Below are 16,472 nucleotides of genomic sequence, written 5' to 3'. Positions count from 1 at the left end.
ACAGGTCGGAAATTTAGAGTCAAGGTTGGAGCTGAGTTATGTAAGGTCTACAAAACAGAAAATGGCATCCGTCAGGGGAATGCAATCAGTCCTATCTGGTTCAACATCATGACAAATGACATTTTTGCAAATTTAGACGAATGCATTAGATCAGATGATGGGGCCATTTGGATGAGGGGAAGAAATGTGCCATAGAGAACATCGGGAATGCAATACATAAAATACATATTTACAAAGAAGAGGAAGCTTGATGCACAGAGGCTAACATTGTATGGGAAACTGATGGAGAGAGTATCAGAATTGAAGTACCTGGGTTTTCACCACGACATGGCCATCTGGAATGAAGCTAAGTGGTGAGTGAGAGTGATGTGAAAATGGTCGACAAACTTCGCTTTGTTTCATGTACGTATCATAACAACGGATTGTGTATCCGCAGTCCTCAGTCTTCCGGTTTCCCTTTTCGAATGACAAACACAGACTACCGCCGCCTGCTGGTGTGGAGGGTTATTTCGTCTCACGCAGAACGTACGTGCTAACTGGCCATCGGTTGTAGTCTTCGAGTACAACTTGTCACTTATAGTTAGGGCTGGCCCAAGGTTGGCTCAGTCTGCCTTGAACCAGCCCCTAGTTTTGGTACTATAGGCCTAGACCGCCGAGGGACTTCCTATGACACACTGAGCTCCTCTCTCGTTCTCTCCATCTGTATGAATTCATGTCCCATTCATGCATGTTACTAACTTGCTTTGTCATTTCTCATTTCGCAGGTATCCATGGAACGGGGTTACACCTGTATCGTGGTCCTGCTACTATCATTATTATCACCCTCATTTCTATTATTATTACTGCTACTATTACTGCTGTAATTATTATTAGTCGTCATATTTCTATTATTATTACTGCTACTATTACTTCTATTATTATAAGTAGTCGTCATTTATATTTGTGTATTTATGAATTTATTTATTTATTTATGCACAATTTTCCCTTTGCATTTCATCCCTTATTTATTTAAGAATACATAGAATAAAAATAATACAGAAATAAATATGTTTGGGGAAATAAATAAGGGGTGAAATGCAAAGGTAAAATTGTGCAAATATAAATAAATACCTAAATGCGTAAATGCGTAAATAAATATACATTTAAAAATAATAAATTATTATTTTATATATATATTTAATTGCTGATTAACTCTCTGTTGATCAACTAAGTGATGCATCCATTAATCATTTCAGCTCTAGAAACCAGTAAGTGCAGCTGTCAAATAAATGCAGTGGAGTAAACAGGGTTGTAAGGGTTGATTCCTTCCACCGACTAACTTTTCATAAAGAGTAGACACGGCAAACAACCAGTTTCCTTCTGTGAGTTTATTGCAGGACAACCAGCAAACATTGCCACCTCTGTTTCTGACCTGAAATCCTGATCATGGGACCAGATTATCTAAAAGTTTATCTTCACTAACTCATCGCAACCCTTCAGAACAGAGCACACGCACACACACAAACACACAGGTTTATGATTAGCAGTGCACATGTACAGCCGCATGAGGAAGTCTCACCACCCCTCTGCATCTTTACTGAGACAGTCTTTCTACAGCCACCAGGGCTGGTGAAAAGCTGCATGTGGAATAATATGGAAAGTATATAGTGCCTACTGGTGGCTGGAAAGAATACTAACTCCTAAAATCAATAACTTATGTAGTAAACAATACACCACAGTCAAGCATGTACGGAAGAAATGGTGGACTTCCCGGGGATTAATCTGCACATTCATTGTAATAAGTCAAATCTGCCAGCAGTGAACATGAACACTAATAGTATGAATGTCAAGTGTGTATTAGTTGTTGCAGCACAGTGACCTCGAGCAGTCTTTCTTAGAGGCACACAACAGATTGGCAAGTGACTGAAATCCACACATAAAAAATTATACATTTCTAAAAACAAAGCACATAACGGTTCTTTGGTAGCTCCTCATCGCTTTCAATGCAAATCAAATCTTGGTAGATAGTTTACTGTACTCATCTTGTGGTACAGATGTGTCCTATAACCATAATGTGATTGTTTAAGGAGAGGGCAGTACCATCAACGGACGGTACAAGTGCAACATTTTCTCCTAACTACTCAACCAGAGGCAAATCTGTGTTGCTCATGATTTCTTACACGTTTTGAAATATCAATTCAGGCAAGAAAGGGAATTTAGCACATAAACAGAGAAACCCATTATAAAAATAAAATACTCCACTGTAAAAGTCTTTACCTCCCTCTATAAAGACTCAGTATTTGACTTTTTTCAATACTGACTGAGAACTAAACTCACCTGGTACCATACTTTTACTGAAAATATAGACTGCAAGTTTAAGCTTCTCCACTTGATGGAGCCATAGACAAACTGTAAACACAACATTAACATATGGCCTACTATACACATGTATATAAAGTTGACATAGCTAAATTGTAAGCAAACAGTTGCTCGTCAAAGCATCCAGCAGTTACGGAGCAGTATTAGCATTCATTTCGAGCTGTGTTTCTGTCCACCTGATATCCAATATTCACTCCCCTTTTAGCTCTGTTTTTGGTCTCCACCAGCTCCTCTGGGAAATACCTGGCCCTTTAGCTGCTAAATGCTCCATTATGTTCACCAGCTAGTCTCTAATTTTGTCTGTCTGCTGTTTAGTAGCATACAGTGGGTTTATCAGAGCTGTTTTACTGAAAACAGCTGGATTTTGGCTGATGAGAGCTGTGAGAGTCAATCAAAACAGTAAAGTTGCAGGCCAGAAAACCAAAACAATGAGCTAAAATTCTCTGTTGGGCTGAGCGGAACTGCAATATTGGGTGATAATTCTCTGTGGTTTCATTATTACGAGCCAACCCTTTCACAAAAATATTGATTAAAGGTGCTAAATACGGGATTGGGAGCATTTCTATTGCCTCTCAATGGCTCTCAACATGGCGCAGGCGAAACAATGCTAACAGCGCAAACAACAGCGAAAGTACTGACAGAGCTAACAGTGTTTATCTGAGCGGGAACCGGAGGGTGGGCGCTACGCTTCCACGACGATGCCGTCGGTCAGGACATCGTATCAGCTGTAACCGACATATGAGAGAAGTGCAGAGCGGCGGCCATGAGCTAACCAGTGGGGCACGTTCACATGCACTAAAAGGCAAGCGCGGCCGGCCCGGCTATGTCAACAAAGCAAGGAGAAGCTCACATTACAACACACACACAGAGAGTGACTTCATCCTCTGCTCAGGTAGACATTACTCGTCCATGTCTTTACATAGCAAATTGTGTTTTGCTGCTATATTAATGCTCTGGATATCGAATTTAGCACCTTTAAAGGTGCTAAAAGTGAAATTCAGAGCATATCTATTGCCTCTCAACATGGCAACAGCTGAGCCGGCAGCACGCAGCTAACAGTGCCAACAATGGTAACAGTGCTGATGGAACTAACAGTGTTCCCCTGAGGGGGAACCGGTGGCTGGGCGCTATGCTTCAACGATGACACTGTTGGCTGGGACGGCGTTATCAGCTGTAACCGACGTATGAGAGAAGTGCAGAAGATGCACTAGAAGGCACGCACGGCCGGCCCGGCTATGTCAACAAAGCACAGAGAAGCTCGGATTGCAACACACACATAGGGAGAGTGGCTTCACTCTCTGCTCAGGTAGACATTACTGCTCTATATCTTTACATAGACAATAGTTGTTTGCTGCTATATTAATGCTCTGACTATCAAATAGAGCACTTTAAAAGTAGCTTTAAAGACTGACTTTCATTTATGTGTTGCTTTTTGTCTTATAGACTTAAAGATTTTTATACTTGCACTCTTCCCACTTTGTAATGCAACTGCTGCACAGCAGTTTTGTCATTTTATCTTATCTTATAGCCTAATCCCTCCAGTGATGATACTGTCCTCTAATTATGAATCCTGATCACTAACTGTAGTTTATCACTAGGTAATCTGAGCAAAAACGCTCCTGACTCCAGGCAAAAAAAATGTTTTGTCAAGTATACTGTCACTTTCTGCCTTTGACCCTGCCTGTCACATCAAATACTCTGTCCTGTCTGTCCCTTACTACTTTAAATATTGACTGTACATGCTGTAGCCAGAGTGAGTTTAAAGAGCACTTCAGTTTTCCCTCATTAAATCTGAACAAACCCTGTGAGAACTTCCGTTATCATAACATCTGCACACATAACCAATACATTCCATTTGCAGTCTAATATTTTTAAAAAAAATTATAATTTAGCAGCTGTTTCAATTCCACTTGCACTGCACATGTAATATGAGTGTGCATTTTAAATGGTGTACATTGCAGAAGCACCATGTTACACTAAAGTGTACAGGGGTGGTATTAGGGGCACAGCAGTATGCATTGTGGACCCTCTTCTCCTCTGTGGGTCCACACAACACTGAGGTTGGTACTATTCTTCTGGTTATAGCAGCCCAGCACAGGACTACATGAAGCAACACCTCAACGCAATCAAGACTCCTCAGAATGCAGTTTCTGGAAGAGAAGAGAGAAAAGTTGTCACACAGATGAAGGAGAACACCAAAATGCTAAATAATGAAATGTATGGTGGAGGGTTAACCTGCTCTCTCAGGGCCTGCATGGACGTGTACTCAATATGCTCTCTCTTTTTCCGGATCCAGTCCGGTTCATCAGGGATCAGTACCGCCATAACCATCTTAACCAAGATCAGCACATGCTGCAAACACACACAGAGGTAAACAGGTCAGGGTGTAATTATTGTTATCCCCAGTCTTTGCAAAATATTATATAATATAAAATCTCTGCGGCTTAAGAAACATTGTCTTTAGATGTGAGAGGGTGTCAGACTGCAGTCTTTTAAAAGTCTTTTCAAAGTCTCCTCGTGTATGGTAGACATTACCTCCACCAAAACAGCCAACAGCAGGACGTTTGTGCTGTTCATCCCGCCCCCCTTACACAGCTCTTGTAACCATGGGGACAGCAGCAGCAGCCAGCAGTTGGACACGACAGAGACAAAACTCAGGACCTCGAAAGCAATCTGAAACACAAGACAATGACGTGAGCTGTTCATTCACAACTGAGCGTGACACATGCTGGGTGCGTCTCATTTCTATTGTGCGTTGTGCTTTCTGCTGACCTGCCACACGCCCATGTTGGCCACAGGGGGGCAGAAGGGTTTCCGGAAGAGTTTGCAAATCTTGTAGGCGTCCGATCGGATCTCCGTTAGGTTATTGATGAGCAGCAGCACGGCCGTCAGAGGATACACGCAGGAGAAAAGACTCAAATACCCAAACTGCACCAGGAGCTCGATGTACTCTGCAAACAAGCCCTGAGACAAAACAAGAAGCTGTGTCATACACTGCCAGAGAGTTCTCTAATCCCTGTTTTGATATCTGAACACTCACAGGGAAAACAGGCAGGGTGCCTTGGTTCCTAAATTTGTCCTCCGGTGGGTCGTCTTCACTCTCTGTCCTACGGGGGGCGCTGATGAACCGGTCCACCAGGAAGGGTATGACCACCTCTGTCATCTGGTTGATCAGCTGGGTCACTATCAGCAAAGACGCGAGACGCTTTGGACAGACAAACAGAATATGTGAACTCATTGCCACTCAGGAAGCTTATTTATTTTGTTCACTGACTTATTTGGTCACACTCTACCGATTTTACACCTGAAGATCAGTTTATGAAGAGTACTGCTCTGAATTCTCTGAATTACCGCCCACAACTCAGATTTATCAAGCGACCCAAATATGCCTGGCGTTGAGCTCACTGACAGCTATTTCCACTGGTTAGAGAAACAATTGCCCAATCAAAGATTTGTAGTCACGGTATATATACAATATACCTTGCCTACACATACACAAATACACACTATATATACTGTATATATATCTTTCATATCCGCCTACATCTTATCTACATATATATATATAACACTGCTTGAAGACACTGCTTGAAGACGCACCACTTTACTGAGATCAATGTGAGATTTGTAGAGCTTAGCAGTTACCTTACGAAGCAAAGGCACGTCCTGCTTGAAGAAGGCGATGTGGAAGAGCACTGCAAAGTAGTTGAAGAAGGTGAACTGGGGGAAGAGAGACAAGCGCCTGGTTAAGAGGAAGGAAGAGCTAATGAGAGCAGAGGAGAGGAGAGGAGAGGAGAGGAGAGGAGAGGAGAGGAGAGGAGAGGAAAGGAGAGGAGGAGAGGAGAGGAGAGGAGGGGAGAGGAGAGGAGAGGAGAGGAGAGGAGAGGAGAGGAGAGGAGAGGAGAGGAGAGGAGAGGAGGAGAGGAGAGGAGAGGAGGGGAGAGGAGAGGAGAGGAGAGGAGAGGAGAGGAGAGGAGAGGAGAGGAAAGGAGAGGAGGAGAGGAGAGGAGAGGAGAGGAGGGGAGAGGAGAGGAGAGAAGAGGAACTTACCACCAAGATTTTGGCTGTCAGATGGTTCTCGAAGGCAGACTGCTCTCTGTGGTTCTCTAAAGGGAAATATAAGATAAATCATTTGCTAATCATAAGCATTATGAACAATACTATTGGTTGGATTGCAACCTGATCAGCTGAATGACTATTTTTCATTCTCTTTTCTCTTTGTGTCAACCTGACTGCATCTTTGCTGCAAATTCTTCAATGCTTACCATCATCAGAATAAGACAAATATCATGCCCACTGTATTCATAAATTCATCATTCACCCCATGGCATCCCCTCCGTCTCACTCACCATATTCAGTCAGAGACTGTGCCACCGTCCTGTAAAGAGTTGATAGCACATTAGTGTAGAGGATGTGAAGCACTGAGGGCATGTAGATCAAAGTCTGAGACAGCAGGGAGTCCCAGTCTGTGTGTAGCTGTTGCACCTGGGCCTCCCCCCAGTAGAAGCCCAGCATACCCAGTAGCACCAACCCTGCAGGAGGAGACAGAAGGACACATGAGGAATATCGTGGTACCTTTCAGCTCAGTAACGTGCACTGATGAGTTCATTCAATTCACATTTAAAATTCAAGTTGTACCTAGAAAGAGCCCCACCACCGGGACCGACACCAGTGCCATGCGCAGGTCTCTCTGCCATTCAGGAAAGAGAGGCTCCATGCGACCCGTCACAGGGTTGACCCCGACGTCGCCGTGGAAACCGGGTCGGGGCTCTGCAAAGCGCTCGGCGAGGTGCAGGGTACCCCAGCGGTAGGACAGGGTGGAGCTCCGACGCTTCCACATCTCCATAACCACCGTGGACCAAAGCATGCTGAAGACCGCCTGGATCATGTGACCGCCGACGGTTGGTCCTGAGTCCTCTTCTACATCTGTGACCGGTGAGGCCGAGACTGACTCCTCCATCTCCTTCTGAACCTCACCTGTGATGGGCAAGAAGAACTTAGTGTCCAACTTGCAGCTGCACTCAAGTTAAAACACATCACCTGTCAGCCTAAATTACAAAATAGTGCTGAGCGTCCCATCCTCAATAACTGGAACACCACTGAATCAAACTGAAGCGTAAAGAATGAGAGACTGTGTTGTAAACACCAAACACCAATGAGAAGCCCTCTGTCCAGAGAAAGCTGGATTCACTAACCCCTAACAATTTGCATGCCAGATTGTTACTACTCTAAAGTTAACATATAAAGTAGGGCTGTCAAAGTTAACGCCACTAATTTCATTAATGCATTAATCTAACCTGCGATTTTTAGCTTGTAGCGGGCTCAGTTTTAAAGCTAGAGTGAAGATACTGGCATCATATGCAACTAATAAAACCTTATGTCATACTAGCTCGTCACAAAGGAGGCTAAATAACGCTCCAAACTTGTGCTAAATTTTGGCGAGGAAAAACTGTCATGGCCATTTTCAAAGGGGTCCCTTGACCTCTGACCTCTGACCTCAACTTGTGGGTTCTATGGATACCCACGAGTCTCCCCTTTACAGATATGCCCACTTTATGATAATCACATGCAGTTTGGGGCAAGTCATAGTCAAGTCAGCACACTGACACACTGACAGCTGTTGTTGCCTGTTGGGCTGCAGTTTGCCATGTTATGATTTGAGCATATTTTTTATGCTAAATGCAGTACCTGTGAGGGTTTCTGGACAATATTTGTCATCGTTTTGTGTTGTTAATTGATTTCTAATAATAAATATATACATACATTTACATGAAGCAAGCATATTTGTCCACTCCCATGTTGATAAGGGTTTTAAATACTTGTCAAATCTCCCTTTAAGGTACATTTTGAACAGATACAAATGTGTGATTAACTATGGACCATCATGAGATTAATCGAAATGAAATATTTAATCAACATTTAATTTAATTGACAGCCCTAATATAAACATACAGTATATGCTAACAGTTTGCATGTTATGTGTAATTGTTTTACATTTTTGCATGTTACCATGCTTGTAAATATCTGTAACCATCAGAAGTAAATATAGTATTGTGCAAAAATCTATTTTAAAAACATGATGGTAATGTTGTTTTGAACACGTAGTGAACTAATTAACTACAGTTGTGCGACATGTTTTAATTTTTATGGACTTGTAAATACGCTCAAACTAGTCTACACCTCGCTGTTTGTGCATTCTTACAAATTAGCATGCAAAAAATGTGCACGCTTAAAGCTATCTGCTGTTATCATGTTAACACACAATAATTAATGTTTTCATATGCATATTAAGAGTATAACTGTCACATTCTGCCTCTCTGTCCCTCCGTCCAGCCACATTCCCACTTCCCCAGTTTCAATGTTGTTTTGTGCCTTGCTTTCGAGGCATCTGAGCCTGTGTCCTGAATCCTGAATTCTTGTTTAAATGTGGTCTCTGTAACTTCCGTTTGGCTTCTTATCTACCCATGCCAGTACGCTCACATACGTTAATTTTATTAATAAACCCCTTAACTCTCCCTGTCTGCCTGGTCTGCCTGCATTTGGGTCCTTTTCCTTGCTGCCTTACACTCACCCAACTATAGGCATGTAAACATGCTTTAACATGCAAACACTTAACAAAATAGTCTTTACTCTGTTAAACCCTGAGGCAAAAATACATGTTTTCCCAGGAGAAGTTGAGGACGGCACATGTTCTGAGAAAAAACTCAGAGATTTCAGAGATTTCAGTTGTAAATTTGTGAGGAAAAAAAACGTTGATATACTCTGAGATTAAAGTGGCAAATTTACAAGAAAAAAAACTGACACATTTTCGAGATTATAAAGTCATAAATTTACAAGAAAAAAATCAGAAAAACAACGGAATGCAAGTTTTTTCACAGAATGTCACCGCCCTCCACCAGCTCCGTAATTCTGTTTTTTCCCCTACAATGGCCCTAATGCGCCGTCGTAGATAGGTATGGAAGACAAGGGCTGCAATACTTTTATTTTATTAATTTTCTCAAGATCATGAGTTAATTACCTTGTTATCTCATGATAAGAAAGTTGTTTAAGTTTTCTGGTAATACAGAATAATTATCTTTAAAAAAACAAAAGGTTGTTTTCCCAAGATAATTAGCTTGTTATATAGTTTTAAAGATAACAGGATTAAATAAAATAATTGCAACAACCATTCTTGGCTTCCATTGATAAGATTAGCAAGGCATCTCTCTTTCTATGAGCATGATAGCCTCACAGGGCCATTAGCCTGGCAGACTTTTAGTATTCAATCCTTTCTTGTCACTTTGTTATCTTTTGGTGTAAAGCATCACACACCGGCCAGAGTCATTTCAAGCTCAAACAACTGCTCATTGTAATATTTGCTGTTAACATAAAAAATGGCTTTGTGCAGCTTTAAGATACGTATCAAGGTGTGAATGGATTTCTGCTTAAGCCACTCTAGTAGCTTGTGCTGGCACAAGAAATTAATATGTCTAAATTTTAATGGTAAAATTGTGTTCTTGAGGACTAAATCATAAATGCCATAGACTGTATGTTCACAAAAATAAATGATAAATCTGCACACTTACCTGAGAAGTATGTGATGGCCAGGCCCAGTATCGCTGGTGGGAGCAGAGACCACGTGTAGAAATCGAGGAAGCTGAAGTAGAAAGCCACAGAGCTTCCAAAATACCCATTGACTGCATCTGGATGAAGCAGCAGACAGGTGACTGGTATAAGTGAATGCATGGTTTAACTGTCTCACAGGCAGGAAATAGAAACTACCACACAGCCATCTATTGTGAATTCTAATCGCATGTGTGTATGTGTTTGTGTGTACAAGCATCATGTGGTAGTGTGTGTGTGTGTGTGTGTGTGTGTGTGTTGTATTTCCACCCACCCAGCGGCTGAGCCAGCTGATTCCCAGAGTACCAGGCCTCACTGAGATCCTTCAGTTGGTCCGGGTTGTGGAGGGGAAACGAGTCCACAATAACACCAGCTGACACAAGCTTCTGCCCTGCAATGGCATGCACTTTTACACACACTACAAAGACAACACTCACAACCCAGAGTGACCTGAGATCACGGATGACAGAGGGACACTATATACGGTTACATGCACACACTTATACAGTACGTCTCACACACTGAGGCCGATGCTGACTGAAGCAATTTCTTGATCGGATGTGAGGAGAAGAACAGCTGAGGCCAGCAAGACATAGAGACACATAGTACATCTGGATACTGGCTGAATGTGGACACAGCAGTCAACAGCTAATATTTACAACATGGCTGTCAATACGGCCAAAACACAAAACCCTAAGTGATGATTAGATTGCTCTAAACACAATATATGAACTTGATGGGCGACTACAATGTGAGGAGATGAGTGTACTGCAATAACTTAAAGGTCCCATATCGTGCTCATTTTGTATTTTGTGTTTCTACTCGAACATGTTTACATAATGTAATGTTAAAAAAACAACTTTGTTTTCCTCATACTGTCAGCCTGAATATGCCTGTGTTTGCCCTTTGTCTGAAACGCATCGTTTTAGCCCTGGACTGTATATGAGAAGTGGACGTAGTCACCGTGACGTCACCCACTGGTTTGTGGACTGACGTTTTGAGGCCTCGAGTTCAGCTTTTTGGCCGTCGCCATCTTGGTATTTGGCCATCGCCATGTTGTTTTTTTGCAACCAGAAGATACCAAGGGACCATAATTTACTAAATGAACATCATGCTGTATTGAAGAAGACTTGAAAATAGCGATTGAGACCATAAACTCATGTTTACAATGTTTACTGAGGTAATAAATCAAGTGAGAAGTAGGCTCATTTTCTCATAGACTTCTATACAATCAGACTTATTTTTGCAACCAGAGGAGTCGCCCCCTGCTGGCTATTAGAAAGAATGAAAGTTTAAGCCACTTTCTCCTTGGCTTCACTTTTCACACCCGGAGGTAGCCCACTGGTTTTGGTAAATTTCAACAGAATTGCGTTGCTAGACAACAGCTTGGGTCCATGTCAGCTTCCTGTCAGCTGATGTCATTCACATACACTGCAACCGGAAATAATCTGGGACACATTTAGAATGTTTACGTTTAAAACTGTGAAATGGTATAAATATTGTATAGTTGTGACATCACAAATATTTATATAGCACTTAAACCTGCTTTATAATAATAAAGACGTGAAAATCTCACTTTTTACAATATGGGACCTTTAACAAGTGTTGATCTTCAGCTGTCCAGTGTATGTATATGTGTATTTCCATCTTTGTCCCGAGGCATTTATTGAAATGATTGAACTAAGTAACAAATAATAAAAAAACAAAAACAGAAATCCTCCCAATAAAGTATTTATCTTGATGGATATTTCTGCAGTGTGTGCCTCATGTCTCCCCAATACTGATATGAACACACAGTGAGAGCACTCACAGATGTTGTCACGGTGATGCAGTGTGTAGCTGTCAGACAGGCCGGGTATCCTCAGGTCTCTCTGCGCCCGCAGACCATCCAGTTCATACTTCACTATGTACTGCCGCTCCGCCAGGGTCAGGAATACCTCCATGTTGTCTGTCACACACATGGATAGACACAGATACATAAATATAGCCAGTGATGCATTAATACAAACACACAATAACGAAAAATACAGTTTTTAATATTTGCTCCAATTCTACCCACTGCAGCTTTAAAGACCACAGTAAATAATAGATATCCATTCACACAGACCAGAACTCCTCTAGTGCTGTACCTGAATCTTTAAAGTTGTCTCTGTCGTGGTAGGAGAAGGCCTCCATGTCCCCGCTAATATTGTCCCCGCTGCGGTAAGTCTTACATAGACCCAGCTCTTCAGTGGCTTTAAGTAACGTACAGCGTGGGACAGAGACCACAATGATGTCACCAATGGCATCCTCGCCCGGATGGGCCAATAAACCAGCACCTGGGGTGAGAGAGTGGAGGAAAGAGGTAGTATGGAAACTCTTATTTTGTAATTTGTAACCGATTTGTTTCCAATAATAAACAATATACATACATTTGCATAAAGCAACCATATTTGCCCACTCCCATGTTGATAAGAGTATTAAATACTTTTCTCCCTTTAAGGTACATTTTGAACAGATACATTTTTTTAATTTGCGATGAAATATTTTAATCGATTGACAGCCCTAATATATTCATATTTACCACTTCTCTATACATACTACATTACTGTCTACACCTCTGTTTACATATTACTTCTCATAATGCATATACATGCTACATCCTGTTTATCAGTTTTCCCATCTGAAATACTGTTAACAAAATTATAAATTAACATTTACATTACTATTTTATATTTACTTATGTTTATATTTATTTGAACTGCACTACTTCATGCCTGAGCACTGTTGAAGGAACCTGAGACCAAAGATTTTCATTGCCAATGACTTTGCTGGAATTGACAAATGATAAATAAAGAACCTTGAACCTAGTAACTGTAAATGTTAACCATCTCTGGCCTACATTTACATATGAATCATTTAACTATATTGATCTAAATTGCCAACTGGCATGCTAATGCAAATGCAATCAAATGTATAAATGCTAGAGACCTTCCAGGCAATGACTCTCCTTTTCAGTAACAGACTTCCAGTCAGAGAGAGAGTGAGAGAGAGAAAGGTTTGATGTGTATCAACGTTGCAATCAATGCAGACAGATTAGTGAGCTCTGCAAGACTCCTGCAGCTCATCACTGTCGTTCGAGCCCTCACCTCCATCTTTCTGAGGAGCTCCGATCACTTTGATGAGCCACCTTTTTGTCTCAGGGCGAACTTTCTCTCCGAGCTTCACCAGAACCAGCGGCTCGACCCGCTCCGACACACAGCAGGGGCAATTGACTTTAGTCCAGCCTGGTCCGATGGTGGCAGCACTCAGTTTGCTCAGGAGCCCCTCCGCTGGAGTCTTATCCTCCGGCTGCTGGGCTGTTTCACTGCTGCCACCGCCACCTTCATCACCGTCTGCCTTACTCATGCTGAGACTGAGGAGAGATGTTAACAAAACAGTTTTAGTTTGTGGTTTCCATCTGTTATGTTCATAGTTTTTCATCATCACATCATCATTTCATGTCCATATGAAACTGGAAAAAGAATTGTGAGGGTTTCTCCTCTTGTTACACTGCTGCACTTGTGCTTGTTTTCCATTTTTTGACGCACTATCGTCATGGTCCCCAGAGGATGAATTCTAATGACTTTAGAGTCTGACTTTACATCTAGCGCCACCAGTTATTTCCATGGCCTAGGAAAGTTCAATCAATATTAGTGAACATGAGCTGCTCTCTCTGAAAGCCAGAAACCTGAGAAGCAAGTCTCAAACTTGTGATGTCATGGGGTATAAAGTGTGGAGCTGCTCCATAGACAATGAATGGGAGACTGATTTCGTGGACCCACAAAATGTTTGTTTTCTTTTTTATACCCAAATGAGCTTTATTCTGTTGTAGTGTTCTCAGTTGTGAAACTGAAAATAGTTCCCATATACTCAGATAATTTTCCTGGGTGCTCTCAGTGTCATCTAGAACATCTTTCCCTATTCATTGTCAATAGAGTAATTTCACAATTTATACACAATGACATCACAAGTTTGAGTTTTACCACTCTAGTTTTGGGATTTGGGAGAGTTGTTCATGTTTACTAATATTTTTTGGACTGTTTTAGACCATAGGAATAACGTGTATAAATTTTGAAAATGGCCGTGGTTCTTTAACTACTCATCTAGCATCATCATCAGCCTAATACTGTTTGTGACCAAATACCTACAAAACTAATGACATTTACAGACAAGTAAAATTCAGCCGTACTTTGTGTTAAGTGCTAATTAAAGGGGACCTGTTATGCTTTTGTGCTTTTCCCTTTTATTTAGTGTGTTATATAGTTTTTTGTGCATGTAAAAAGTCTGTTAAGTTACAAAGCCCAAAGTCCACGCCAAAGGGAGTTACTCTCCCCCACAGAAACACTGCTCCTGAACTACCTGAAACATCTTGCTTGAAGTCCTGCCTTTTCTACCGTAACCTTGGTGATGTCACCAAGTAACACATTTTGCCCAGCGGCTAGTTTGACAGGCCTTCAAACAAAGCTAGTTAGAGCGGAGCTGGAGCGGAGTCCGAAGAGTTCGGTTCAGTTGACCAATCACAACAGTGGTCCAACTGACCAATCAGGGCAGACTGGGCTTTTCGAGAGGCAGGAGCCAAACACAGCGTTTCAGACAGAGGGTGAAAAGAGGTGCTGCAGCAAAGCCGGTATGAGAAAAATAAAGCATTTTTTATTAACATAAAGCATGTAAACATGTTCTAGTAGAAACCCTGAATACAAGTATGAAACTGAAAATAAGCATAACAGGTCCCCTTTAACAAATGTTAGAATGCTAACATGCTAACCTAAGATGGAGTCATGGTCATTAACATTAAACCTTCTTAACATCAGCATGTTAGCATGCAGATATTAGTTAAATTCACGGTCATAACTTCTCTATAATCTTTTAACGAACAGAATAAAAGTCACCAAGCAATAAAAACTGTTTTGTTAGTCAGAGCTAGAGAGGTAGATAACCTGTTAAGGACTCTGTTAGTGTCCCACCAAACACCAAACCTTTGTAACCTCCTTTCTAAGATGCTGCAACAGACTTTTTTTTACAATCCATCATTTACATATTTGAGTGCAGTCATATCTTGGCAGTTATAATTGTAATTTCTGCATTTGCATCACCAGCTATTACATTATAACAACATTAGACTGGTAATAGAGCTCCTGGGTTTGCATGGGAGACTTAAAAGGCAGCAATTTCAGGCATCATTTTCATGTAATCTGCACATTGTACTTTGTCATTCGCACTCTGGCTGTAAAATCAGTTACTTGCTGCACCCTTCAGATGTGAATCTACACGAAATGTTTCAGTTTCTCAGGGGGAAATGGTGGTTATTTCTGCACTAAGAGCAGATAAAAGAACTTCCTCTGTTTTTTTAACTGGGCTTACACAGATATAAATAGATACACAGATACACATGCATACAGAGAAACACATGGAAGACAGGATAAGACTGACAGAGACACAGGAAGACAGAAGTGAAAGTGATACGGTCCCTCCTAATGTGATTGTCATGTTTAAACAGGCAGTAGCAGAGAGAAAGAGAGAGAGACATGTAGGGTGAAAAAGGATGAGTCAGGAAATACAACACCTGGCAGGGGACGTTGATGATGAGGTTCTGGTCTCTGGTCCTACAGCAGGCCCACACCCCCTCCAAACTCCTGTCTGAACACACACACACACCCATAAGCATGAAGACAACAACATCTAGTCAGTTTTCCTGAAAAGAAACCAGAAACAACACACTCTCACTCTCTGCACACACTTACCCAGCCTCAGCGTGTGCTGCCTCCCAGCTTTCTCTGTGAGTATGTGAGTGTCTGTGTGTCTGTGTATATGGCAGGAATGCGGAGGAACTTCCAGAGACTGCAGGGTGTGGAGGGTTGTTTGGTTTATATGCAGGCTCCTCCCTGCTTCCTGCTCTCTGTTTTACTGCTGCAGCTGCCGGGTCCTACTGCTCCACCGTCTCTGCTACTAACAACACCTCCAGATGCTCCGGGGCAACTACACCTTGGTTTGAAACCTTTGACAATCTGCCTGCTGTCAAGTAAACCAGATTAGAGCACTGTTGACCTTTAAATAAATAAAAAGCACATCTAATGTGTGACACTTAGACAAATTACACTGTACCACATACTACCACATATGGTGGTTCCCAACCTGTGGGGTTGGGAGAGGAATGTATGAGGTCATGCCATGATTATCATATCAGGAACAACAGGAAAAAAATATATTAGCCTACAGCATTATGTTTTCTAACCATTGCTTATATGCATATTTAATTTCTTAAAGGGATAGTTTGGGTGTTTTGAAGTGGGGTTGTACGATGTACTTATCTATAGTCAGTGTATTACCTACAGTTGATGACGGTCCCCAGTTTGGAGAAACAGACAGGAGTGCTGCGATTGGAGCAAAGCAACGTACTGGTGTGGACGGGGCCAGCAGCAAGACGTATTTTAGCCACCTAAAAGAGAGGCCCACCTAAAAAAAAAAATCCATATCAATTTACAGTTTTTCTC

At 41.7% G+C, this 16,472-nt stretch overlaps 1 protein-coding gene across 3 annotated transcripts; it reads right to left on the bottom strand.

Moving 5' to 3' along the window:
• Nucleotides 1-1,352: 1,352 nt before the first annotated feature.
• On the bottom strand, nucleotides 1,353-15,856 carry ano10b (anoctamin 10b). 3 transcript variants are annotated; one of them, XM_074632149.1, is made up of 16 exons: nucleotides 15,723-15,856; nucleotides 15,545-15,618; nucleotides 13,089-13,354; nucleotides 12,090-12,278; nucleotides 11,771-11,908; nucleotides 10,235-10,351; nucleotides 9,924-10,040; nucleotides 6,997-7,335; nucleotides 6,708-6,890; nucleotides 6,409-6,464; nucleotides 6,004-6,078; nucleotides 5,399-5,563; nucleotides 5,131-5,322; nucleotides 4,894-5,031; nucleotides 4,594-4,710; nucleotides 1,353-4,508 (listed from the first exon to the last, which is right to left on the bottom strand). In XM_074632149.1, exons 3-16 carry the CDS (start codon nucleotides 13,345-13,347, stop codon nucleotides 4,485-4,487), a joined length of 2,109 nt encoding a protein of 702 aa, XP_074488250.1. In that variant the 5' UTR covers nucleotides 13,348-13,354; nucleotides 15,545-15,618; nucleotides 15,723-15,856; the 3' UTR covers nucleotides 1,353-4,484. The 3 variants fall into 3 exon arrangements, with proteins under 3 accessions (XP_074488250.1, XP_074488249.1, XP_074488251.1); XM_074632148.1 differs by having other exon boundaries at nucleotides 15,545-15,611; nucleotides 15,719-15,850; XM_074632150.1 differs by having other exon boundaries at nucleotides 15,545-15,611; nucleotides 15,723-15,833.
• Between the last annotated feature and the right edge of the window lie 616 nt (nucleotides 15,857-16,472).

The sequence above is a fragment of the Sebastes fasciatus genome, chromosome 4 (assembly GCF_043250625.1).
Source record: "Sebastes fasciatus isolate fSebFas1 chromosome 4, fSebFas1.pri, whole genome shotgun sequence".
NCBI lineage: Eukaryota > Metazoa > Chordata > Actinopteri > Perciformes > Sebastidae > Sebastes > Sebastes fasciatus.
Note: the sequence above shows the minus strand (reverse complement) of the source record. Positions and strands in the feature narration are given on the sequence as shown.